Below are 12,301 nucleotides of genomic sequence, written 5' to 3'. Positions count from 1 at the left end.
GTTATCATGTGAATATGTAGAAAATAAAAAAACAATATAACATTAATATTTAATTCAAGAAAAACTATAGAACCATTTTACAATGTACCTACAATAATTACAGTTATTTTATGTACAATTTATAGCGATTTATCAACATAATACTTTCACAGGATGTGGGACTTTTTACTTGCCAAATTATTTATATAGTATTTTCACAACAAGAGTAAACTCTATAGAGGAAATAAATTAAACAGTATAAAATAAATGATCAGCATGGATTGCCATATTAATTTACTTGACAAAGTTTTATGTGTAAATTACTTTTTATTCAATTATAGTACTAATATTCTAGATGATAAACGTTCTAAATTCAATATTAGATTTTGATGGTAAGAATTCATAAATTGCTCAGTCCAATATGGTACCGAAATAAATATTTTTTGAAACAAGACCTATATTAGAGATATATTTGTTTAGAAAAATAATACACCTAAAAATTAATAAGCTTCACATAGAATAAGTCTTAAAACTAATCTTTTAAGTATTTTATACAATCGATAGAATCAGAGTAATTTAATTGGGTATTTTATTTTTCTACTCAAATAAAATGGAATGGAGCTATAAACAGAAGTGTACTTATAAAGTACTTTGTATGTTTACATGCTAACTGAGGAACGATTGTTCATCCAGAACTGATGTCCAGAGACTACAAGCGTGATCACATAGAGCAGAGCAGCAATCCAGCAGTTGTATGCATTCTGTAATCAAATATTTAAAGGTTTTTTTTTATTTCTCAATTAAATACTACAAAATTTATAAATTTACTTACTAGACTTAAATATAATTGATTTTTTTTACTATATAACAGATTTGCAATTTTTTACTATATAACAGTGGGTGAGGACTTCAATAGTTTTTGTGTCATATATTGTAAAAATGATGGGTTTATCACACTATTTATTATTAATAAAATTAAAAAAAAAAACATGTTAAACTTGCTTTTAAAATAATATATTATGTATTAATTTAGAATATTTATATATAATTATTTTATGACAGAGTTAGACTTATTTTTTAGAGCAAGAATGTTTTTCTTTGCTTAACATTGAAATATTCCATGTCAATTGTCTAATACCCTGATTTGAAGAACCATTTAAAACCTGAAGTTTGTTAGATATTTAATAAATTCTATAAAAAATAATTATTTGAATCTCGTAACATACATATATATGTAATATATGGTTGGAATTAGCTAGGTCATTGAAAAGTACTTGCCTGAGAGTATCCAGTCTGTACTTCAGCTACGAAATCTTCAATGCTGTGATGATTTTCTCCAAGTGGCAAGTCTTCTAAAAGAGCTACAGCTCCATTAAAGTAGAAAACGCCCATCAAGGTCTGAAATTATAAAGTATTTATAAGATACCTTGTAATTCTGCCTTAATTGAAAGGATCAGTATTACTCACCAATTGTATGATACCCCATACACTCAAAACGAGCCCACACAGGGAAAGCTTTGGACCACAGATTTTGCAAGCCATTTTGCTCGTTTATTTAAAAAAATTACGAACAATTAATATTATTTTATCGACCACTGTCTGTCAGCAAGTGTCAAAAGCCACAAAAAAATGGACACTCACATGATCGCTTTTATCTATGGTGCAGAGTATAAAATTATAAACAATATACTCAATATAATTATTTATTATATTAAGTCAATGAGTACTAAGAATTACTTTTAAGGTGTAGTTATATTTAATATAATATACACGGGTCACACAAGAAAATAAGAAATTCTGAACTCAGTCTGAAAATAAAAATTGTTATGGAATCTAACGTTCATTTTAAAAAAAATACTATTTATAATAAAAAGAAAAAAGACTGTTAAAATCATGGATTATTTGTGTAGTTTTATTGTAACCGTTTTAGATTTTTTTATTATTAATTACGAAACATTCTTTATTCTAATGGAATCACATAAAGTTGGCAACATTATCATCAAACATGAATGACACATTTTTCTCATCTTTATCGTGCCTCTGTACTGTGTAAACTGAATAAAAATTCGATAATGGTGGACCGCTTAGGTAGGCTATTAGTTTTAATATTTGACAAATAAGAAAACCCTTTTTGTATTGTTTTTAACGTATGAAGTTATTTGTTATTCGTTAAGTGGATAATCGGTATCATTGTTTGTTCGCTTACTACTTTCCTTTGACGTCAAACTTCGATGCTGCACTACAATTGTACAAGATTGTTTTTCCTTTTTCAGTGAATAGTGAAGCCAATGCTAGAAGAATCGCTATGGTGGAAAACTGCTTCGGCAGTTCGGGACAGGTGTGTGCTTTTATTTATTTACAAAACTAAAAAGTAGTTAAAGAAAGTTTCAAACTTTACTATATATTATACTCCTTTTTATCAACCGACAAACAGAGCAGATAAACTTTTAGTAAGTACGATTGGTGGGTTCGGCCAAAGTTATCATTTTTATCAGCTTGATATATTTTTCGAATGAAATGGATTCATATTTATTTTATGATTATGCTTAGTACACAAATTTAACTGATTTGTTTAGATAAAATAAATTATAATATGGGTATTATTTTATTTGTACTTTCACTTGTGGTTTGTAACTGCAAGAAATGCTTTATTTCAAATTATTTACTATGAAATTGTAATCAACAAGGTTGCTTATAGCTTCAATATATATGATCTCATTTTTTTTTATGAATGCAGTGAAGAAAATTTAAGATATAATGTACTAACTGAATGTTTATGTTGGTAATAATTATAAATTTTATATAGAAATATACATATTTTTGCAGCCATTAGCAGAACAAGGCCGGGTGCTTGTAGGTGAAGGTGTCCTAACAAAAATGTGTCGGAAAAAACCTAAAGCTCGCCAGTTTTTCCTATTCAATGACATCCTTGTTTATGGCAACATAGTAATAAATAAAAAGAAGTATAATAAACAACATGTTATACCTCTGGAAGAAGTCAAATTGGAATCACTAAAAGATGAAGGACGTAAGTACTGTATTCTTTTTAAAAACAAAATAAGCAATGATATTTTTAACTTGTTACAACCAAAATGAAACACTTTATTTCAGTTTTTGTATAGTTAATACTTTTTTTTATCTATTTTCCAGTTATTGATTTCTTTTAATGATATAAAATAAATAAAAATAATGTATTTCAGTTATAATACTAACTTTAATACCTTGTTAAATAATTAATACGCAAAAAGTTATATTATTTAAGTGTCCCATTGCTGGGCTACGCCCTCCCCTTTCTTTTTGAGGAGAAAGTTTTGTTGCTTACTCCATCAAAATGATCCAATGGAGATTGGTGAATACATGTGGCAGTTTTTCATCCTACATATGCAGGTTATGTCACAATGTTTTCTTTCACCGGAAACATGAAATATATTTTTAAAACAAGTGCATAATTCAGTGATGTTTGCCCGAATTTGACCTCAAAATCATTGGTAACAATCAATATATTCTTTGGCTAAAATTAATTGTAGTAGTAGGTAAATTGGTTTAGTAAATAATAATTTCCGATAAATGTTTTTTGTTTACATATGGTGTCATCTTAAAGACTAAATGATTAAATATTAATATGAGAATAGTAACAATAGTAGCAAACCTTCCTGTAACTTCAGCTTAGTTCAAGCTTTAAAGCTGTTATGAACTATGAAGCAAATGGATAAAACATCTAGCAGAATTTAGCTTTTATTGTGATGAAATTTAAGTACATGTTTGACTGAATGAATATATGACCTATGGATATCCTAGCTTACAAAATATCTAGTTCCCTTCACATGTCAAATAGCAGTTCATTTCGTATACATATGATTTTTTACAATCGAACCCACAGGAATCTTTATTCTCATGAATAATAAAAATTATTATTTGTTTTATTGAAATTGTTATTATGATTTATTGATTAGCTTTATCTAATTAATATTTCCTTATTATTCATAGATTTCGTATATTTTGTTTAAATCAATGATGATTTTTAAACACTGTTTAAATAATTAAATAGAATTACATAATAAACATTTTTTTTTTCAATTATTAACTACTATTTTTATAAATATGAGTTTCTGGTATAATTATTACAGGGCCAATTTTTTTTAATCTTAATTTTCATATCAAAATGAACCCCAATCAATAATATGATAAAAAATATGAAACTGTAGAATACCCAGATATTTACAAAAAATTAAAGGTTTCGTCCATGCCAATACATCACTAATTGACCGCAGATATACAGCTGATTTCTTGTATCTGCCTTATAAATAATGTTGTTTACCTTGTTCGTGATTACACTGGCAGACTCCCCTTTCAAACCGGGAGCGCAAATAGAATATTTGATGATTAGGTTTCTATCCAGTCAAGTAAACATATAGCTCTACCACCCATTAATTTCAATACAATGATAATAATAATAATATGATAATAAATAAAATGACAAACTCTGCAACAGGATCATCACCTCATGTTTCTTTCATAAAATTGCCAAATATAATTATATGTCTGTTATATTTTTTTATATTAAAAAGCAAAATGATCAATAAAAGTGAAAATACAACAAAACAAAACCTAGTCATGAGTCATTGTTGTGGTGAATCACACTATATCCTTATCACTTTTTCTATATTAATGGCATTGATGTTTATGTAGTTGAGTCAGTGAGTCAACTTTGAACTTATAAATGTTTATATTAAATTTGCATACCACATATTTGTATAAAGGTTGACTGACAGCTTATCTCAAGGGTATATATATATACTAAATTCAAACAGATATATAAACAGGCAAAGACAAAACAGTTCACTTTTTTCTTCTCATTCAATCGTTTTTTTTTTTTGTTTGGATGCATTTGATGAGCTTTTAGTGTTGTCAGTAAAAAAATTGAATATAAAAATCGAGAAATGTTCAGAACCTCCTTATTGATTGAATTTGAAAGAAACAAGAAAGTCTGTGAGACTTCTATTTCGCACTTTCTGACATACTTCTTTTTCAATGTTCGGTGAAGAAAATCGTTTTAAGGAAACCTGCATATTTATTTTTTGTGCTTATTTACAATTTAAAAATAAAGATCTTTTCACGACTATTAAATCTTTTTTTTTTAAACATTTGTATGTGATACACAAGAAATATAGATGTAGCTCAAAATCGGCATCTGTAAGTGTTTTCTTGTACAAAATGTACTATTTTTTTACATAAAGGATTTTAATATAATGATAATGATTATATGTAAATTAAATATTTTTCAGAATATCGCAATGGTTGGTTGATCCGAACTGCATCTAAATCTTTTGCTGTGTATGCAGCAACAGCTACGGAAAAAGAAGAATGGATGGCCCACATAGAGAAATGTATAGAGGATTTGTTAAGAAAGAGTAAGTGATAACTAAATTTTTTTTTAATACAGGAATGAAATCCTGGTATTATATTCTCCTTAATTTATTTACGTAGTAATGATTATTTATTATGTTATTTATATAGTAAAGTAGAAAGTTTCGTATTTTGTAGGAAATATGTGTTTATGGTAGGCAGAATAGGGCCAATTAAGACAAGGAACTAATTAAGTTGCATCCTCAATTAGGAGAAATAATTAATCAAATATATATTTTTATTCCACCTGAATAATTTGCACATTATTTTATTAAAGAGTGTTTGTCATCCTACTACATACGGATAGACACTGAAAAACGAAGTTGGAAGTGCTTCAAACTTCGTTCTTCAGTGTTGACAGCGCAATGGTTTACGACCAATTCTGACCTCTTGAGTTATTGACGTCCCACTCTTATCACAATCTTTATGCTTAATCGGAGCAGTGAATAGGAATATTAAGTAAATCATTAAAAAAATGGCATTGCGCATATATTTATTTAATTAAAAAATATATGTGTTAATGGCATATTTAACAATAAAAGGGTCCAAAACGCATGAAAATATTGATTTAATTAATTTAATACCTAGTATATAATCATTTCGAATGTCTTTTGAAATATTAGTTATGATTACATACAAATGTAAATAATAATAACATGTTATATATTATTGTTTTAGGTGGGAAACAACCACCATCAGAACATGCAGCAGTGTGGGTGCCAGACAATGAAGCCGCCATTTGCATGCACTGCAAGAAGACACAGTTCACTGTTCTTAACAGAAGAGTTAGTATTTTTTTCTCATTTTCTCATTACACTAGTAATTTTTAATTTTTAGTTCAAAGCGGTCATGTCGCGCCAAAACGATTTCTTTATTATTACTTAGCAATTATGTGAAACACGTTTACTATAATCAATTCTATAGTAACTATAATCACGATATGTTACGAAAGACATTAATAAAGTACTTCGTTTCTAGCATCACTGTCGCAAATGCGGCTCGGTCGTGTGCGGGCCGTGCTCGTCGAAGCGTTACGTGCTGCGCGGGCAGAGCGAGAAGCCGCTGCGGGTGTGCCTGCAGTGCTACGACGAGCTCACCCGCGACCGCGCGCGCCCCGCGCACCCCGCGCACCCCCTCGCCGCCGGCGCGCCCGCGCCCCGTCAGTACACTGACACACACAAACACATGTACACACATCGACGCCCGGACCTGCAAACGAGACTGATACAATTATTAAATTACAATCAATACTCCCATTACAGTGTGAATATTCGCTACAATATGTCGTTAGCTTTACGAGAGGAATGAAACCTAACAAAATACATGTTTGTGTTGAGTGAGATTTAACAGTTCCCTTACTGAGAAAACGTTCATAAATCAATCCCGTATTATATTACAATGTGGTCATTTATAAAGAATTAAAGCGGTGGTGTTAATAGTCATGCAGTAATAATTCTAGCCAAATATTTTTTGTAAAAACTTGAGCACTTCTCACATGTCACTGAAAGTAAGTTTCGTTCTTTGTAAGTCCGTGTTAACACAATACACTACTGTATTTTCTACTGCCCAAATTTACTAATTATCTTATAATGATAATTTCTTAACAAACATTTAACTTTTAAAAGAGATTTTAGGCTGTATCGAAAGTTTGAAAATATCAGTATATACAATTTTTTCTTAACCGCCGTATATGCGTTTTCCAGTGAAAGCGGAGATCACGGGCACAGGCTCCGGTGGCGACTCGTCGGGAGACGACGACAGCGACGACGACGATGACCGAGTGCAGCCCGACCAGAAACATGACGAGGTGAGAAATATATAATATACTTCACAACAGCTACGTAATTTGTTACATAGCTGTTGTTAGCGAGTTAGTGTAATAACGCAGAGAGTAACAAATAGGTCACTGCTGTCTCTTATAAAGGAAGCGTTTACGAGAACTTTTTTTAGAATCAATTACTAATATTAAATTAAATTTATAGCGTCACGTGTTTGGTATGTAGATCCTACGGAGAAAAAACGCCGATACATTAAACTGAGAAAAATATACTCTTAATATTGTATTTGCGGGGCTCTATAAGCTGATGAAAATTAATAAAATAAAGTAAAATGTTACTAAATTATAAAACAACACTACCGCTCCAAATTTATATGAGCAATTTTAAGTTATATACCATCTCTGATAGATCAGCCAAGTTTATGTTTAAATTTTAAAGTTTTATCATATGGCTTTCACAAATATGCTTATTTTTAGGGTTTTACAAGTTATAATGGTGTGAAAAACGGATTCGGAAATAAAGTCACGACAGTATAGTACATGTCGATATTGTGTAAGTCGAGCAAAATGCAAGATTACCATGCTTTTTGATTTTTTTGTATGTATGGTTTTGTTCATGGTGTGTATTCTTCCACGCGTTGGTTTTATGTAGGAACAATTTCACCTCTCATAATATATCAATGTTATCATTATTTTTAATGTTATGTAGTTTGCTGTTCGTTTAATTCCATTAAATTATTAGATCAAAATATCAAATAGATTGATAATAATATTTTTTTATTGTTAAAAGTTTTTAATATATTTAGGAAGTTTCATAAAAAATGATATCAGACAGGCCATTGTTTTTTTATTGTTTATATAGGAATGTAACATTTTATTATTATATATTATTTACATCTAAAAATTAGAGAATGTTTGATCTTTAACTTGTAACTTAAATTGATTTTTTACTAATTGTTTGAAGTGTTTTTATTAGTTTTTTTATGTAAGCAAGATACAATTTACCTTCATGCCTATTCCTATTTTTATAGGTGCCCTTATAATTTATTTTTTGTACAGTCAAATATAATTTTTGTTCTCCATAGATAAACAAAATCTTTGATGTTTTAAATGGATTGGAAATGTGAATTTGAGAAGTTGCTTTTGTGTTTTGCGATTTTTATTTTCACCATTATATGTGTTGTGTTTTTTTCCACTCACTGCCTTATCCTTTTTTTGAATGGCATTTCATAATAATTAGTTTAAACTAAACATGAGCTCCCAACAAATGGACTTCGGGTCCACGCATAAGAGACACAAGCCCAAGTCACACCAACGTCCGTTTTATCATCTGATGTAAATAACGCATAGAAAATGCGGGTAATCTATTGTGAAAATGTGTTAACACTGCTAAAGTGAGAAAGAACGATGCATATACAAGCTTTCTTTTTCATTTCACCTGTTACTCTGTTCAGGTAAAATTTTGTCAAGATTTAATCAATTCCAGGTGCTAGTGACGATTCAATCTAGTACACTAAATTTCACTAAAATTTAATTAGTTTTAATACATAGTTATAAAACTTCATTGATAAAAATGCCTTTTAAAAATTAAAAAAAAAAGACATAAATATATTATATCGCTTAGGAACAGTTTATTTAAATTTCGATTAAGTGTAAAAAAACAATGTAACGCCCAGGCAAATCTGCATAGGTTGATAAACTGTTTCAAGCTAAATTAAACTTTATGATCATATTCATGTATCCATGCTTGTATAACTTAGTACACATTTTTCGTTAATTTTATATATGGACCTGATATCCATTTGAGAGGTCAGTGCAACTAATGAAATGAAACCATTTTTTTTGCAGCCAAAGTTCTACAGTGACGGTGAAAAGACTGAAGAAACTAATAACCATTCGTCCAAGGATACCAAGTAAAGCAATAAGCAACAATGTCCCAGTACAGGATATGTAATTTACATAAATTATTATAATTTTACACTTTAGTAATAATATTGCCGTTGGCTACGTCGTTACGAATACACAACTGCGAAAGCTTTGTTCTATAATATACACTAAATTAAAAAAATAACAGATAATATAAAATATAATCATATCAGCCACAGATTATGTTACTCATAAACTGTCAATATACAAAAATATTGGTTTTTATTAAGGATAACGATTTATTGAATAAATGTTATATTATAGTATTATTTGGTGGAAATATGAAAAAGACAGAAATTATAATAAAAGTTATTTATCTTTTATAATTTGATTGGTATGTAGAAGTGTTTGTTGTAAGTTTTTTAAAGTAAATTTATGTGATTGTTAAAAAAAAAAACTGCATATTAACAATTACATCATAGTGTCTATTAGTATATGTGATATCATCACCTAAACGAACACCGAGATGGCCTTCTACTTTAACATTAGATAGATTTTTCTATGTATTTTATAAATCCAGTGAGTTCAACCGATAAAATATATTTTTATAAAAAAAATCCATTTCAATAACATTTTCTCTAGATGTAAATAAAATGCTAAACAGCTTTAAAACGCTCAAATATACTCTGAACGGGCATCGTTTTTAATTTAATTCATATTATTTATTTATATTATGTTTACACTTGTGTGTTTCGTTCATAAATATTTCATTTTAACCATTAAATCAAAAATTATAAAGTACTGGTTGAATACCATTTGTTATAAACAATATTGATACATTTAATTGAACAATTATATAAATATGAGACCAGCACATTTATCATGAAAACTTAAAACAAAATAAGTTCTAAATGTATTTTTGCAATACCTGTATGAAGAGAAAATAGTAAATATTTTTTTGGATTTGAAGTAATAGTAATTTAAACAAATTTCCAATCACAAAACATTCAAATATCTATACTTTTAGCAAAGATAGTTACAGAAAACTATTCTAACTCTTCAAAATTCCGGTATGTTTAATATAATATTACTTAAAAAAAATTTAATTTTTTTTACAAGCAGTAATCTAAACTCATTTGTGAGTGTGTGGGACAAGTTTTACAATTAAATTTTAAACCAATGACATTAACTGATTCAGCTTAACAATCTATTATACTAACATTATTTTGTTTTAATATACGAGTAAATAATTTTTGTCAGATATAAAAATGTTTAGTAAAATATTTTCTCTTTTTATATGTCTGATTAAAAGTAGTTATGACGCAATTTGTTTGGTTTCCTGTTATGTGATATACATTAAAAGGGTTTGACTACCTTATCTGTTGATAATAATAATCGAAACAACACAAGTGTAAACATTGTACCAATCATGGTTCTAACACATTAACATTACTGAGCTTAGACAAATTCATTCGATTCGAGTCGTAGCGATCCGATCGCGTCTTCAGTCAACTTTGATGACGTGACCTATAAATAATAATAATAAATAATCTTTATTCACATACAAAGTATAATGAAGTCCCTGATTTCTGAGCTAGGCTCAAAGACCTGTATTCCAGAAATCAGTGTCAAAATTGTCAATTACTTATACAATTTCGATACATTTTTGTGTTACAAGCGAATTTCGATATGTATGTTGTCTACGCCCGGTGGTTAGGCTTAGTCATTTATGTCAATACATATTTAATACTTTACATGAGTTAGCCTATTATATTATAAACTTTTTAATATAGTTCATATTTTGCTATTACGATTGTTGAATTTTATTATATGGTTTACATAAGGTATGTAGTTTAAATTACATTCATTTATAAATCGTTTATGTAATATTTTGTATGTATATTAGGAGAAATAGTAAGTAAGAGGTGCATTGATTATATTATGTATATTGTTTCGTATGAAACCGTTACATTTTTAATTTAAGGTATTTTTTTTAATATTAGATATAGTTTGTTTAAAAAAAATTGTTCGCAAAAATTCTAAAATAAGGTCACGGTTTAATTATTTATAATCATAACATAGGCCTAAAATGTTAACACGTCGAGAGCGTACTGTTACTGTTGATTTCGAAAAACTAAGCGAAATATAACATTATTGTTTAATATTCGGTTGACAAATATACAATAATATTTTTTATCTTTGATTTTTATTTATTATCCATTAAAACATACAAATACTATATGAACTATAAAACTGAAAATGTTAATCCGTCTGGTTTTAATTGACTAACATTTCATTCGTTCAATACCATTGCACTGCTTCGTGGAAATGTACAAAATGGTTTGCGGAATGTATTTAGATATAAAATGCAAACCCTTTTTTTTACTATTTCAAATTCAAAATAGTTTTTCTTCTTGTATTCCTTATTTATAAATTATTTTAATAGATGTTCAAAAATACCTGTTACACATCTTTCTCCCGTGTGGTCGCATTATCATACCATCATATGAAAAAGTAGTTTGTAAAGCAGCTATGTAAATAATTTATTTATCAGGTTACGCAAACTCGTAACTCAATAGTTTAGTGTCGGATGTTCAAGGTGGTAGGGCCGCAGAGGTGTAAGAATGACCTTGTTGTAAAGCAGCTACTAATAATTATTATAACTGAAGCACGTAAGATTGTTGGCGGATTGAATCGTTGTTGTGGTATACTCACAGGTACCAGGGACACAGAAATATGCAGAATGTTGCTAGATTTGTTTCTGAACGAAGTTAAGAGGCGGGGCTTATTTATAAGAAGTGCTTCTTACCGTATTTTAGCAACAATAATTTTGTGATAAAAACACTGCACATCTACACTTTAGAGTGGTCCGAGGGGAAGGGGATCAAAAATAAGGTCATTAAGAATATTCACTTAAGTGTTTTCTACCAGCGGTTTTCGAGACATTAATTTGTATTGGCACAGTATAGATAAACCTTAATAGCGATTGTATTAGGTCCTTACATATGAATTTAGCGTTTTGTCGTATTGACCACTTTGATCTGAAATATCTCCTCTTTGGTTAAGAATTCCAAATTCAAATTTATAAATTCATTTAGCTGATACATTTTTGAGTTTTGAAAACAGTCATTCATTTGTTTTTTCCTCATTATTATTTTGCTCTTCGGCGTCGCTTACTACCGCACAATATACTGGTGGTAGAGCTTTGTGCAAGCTCGTCTGGGTAGGTACCACCCGCTCATCAGATATTCTACCGCAAAACAGCAGTACTTG

The 12,301-nt window shown here is 29.1% G+C and overlaps 2 protein-coding genes across 3 annotated transcripts; one reads left to right on the top strand and one right to left on the bottom strand.

Annotated features, from left to right (window-relative positions):
* Positions 1–37: 37 nt before the first annotated feature.
* LOC126774916 (ribonuclease kappa-like) lies at positions 38–1,627 on the bottom strand. Its single transcript, XM_050496575.1, has 3 exons — positions 1,447–1,627; positions 1,258–1,377; positions 38–740 (listed from the first exon to the last, which is right to left on the bottom strand). Exons 1-3 carry the CDS (start codon positions 1,519–1,521, stop codon positions 639–641), a joined length of 297 nt encoding a protein of 98 aa, XP_050352532.1. The 5' UTR covers positions 1,522–1,627; the 3' UTR covers positions 38–638.
* Positions 1,628–1,971: 344 nt separating this feature from the next.
* Positions 1,972–11,224, top strand: LOC126774861 (pleckstrin homology domain-containing family F member 2-like). 2 transcript variants are annotated; one of them, XM_050496502.1, is made up of 9 exons: positions 1,972–2,067; positions 2,253–2,317; positions 2,806–3,007; positions 5,265–5,390; positions 6,064–6,170; positions 6,364–6,544; positions 7,089–7,192; positions 7,640–7,715; positions 9,011–11,224. In XM_050496502.1, the coding sequence occupies exons 1-8, from the start codon at positions 1,989–1,991 to the stop codon at positions 7,697–7,699; spliced, it is 924 nt and encodes a 307-aa protein (XP_050352459.1). In that variant the 5' UTR covers positions 1,972–1,988; the 3' UTR covers positions 7,700–7,715; positions 9,011–11,224. The 2 variants fall into 2 exon arrangements, with proteins under 2 accessions (XP_050352459.1, XP_050352458.1); XM_050496501.1 differs by lacking the exon at positions 7,640–7,715.
* Positions 11,225–12,301: the final 1,077 nt, after the last annotated feature.

This window comes from Nymphalis io, chromosome 17 (assembly GCF_905147045.1).
Source record: "Nymphalis io chromosome 17, ilAglIoxx1.1, whole genome shotgun sequence".
NCBI lineage: Eukaryota > Metazoa > Arthropoda > Insecta > Lepidoptera > Nymphalidae > Nymphalis > Nymphalis io.
The sequence above is the reverse complement of the archived record's forward strand: the minus strand, read 5'-3'. Positions and strand labels throughout refer to the sequence as shown.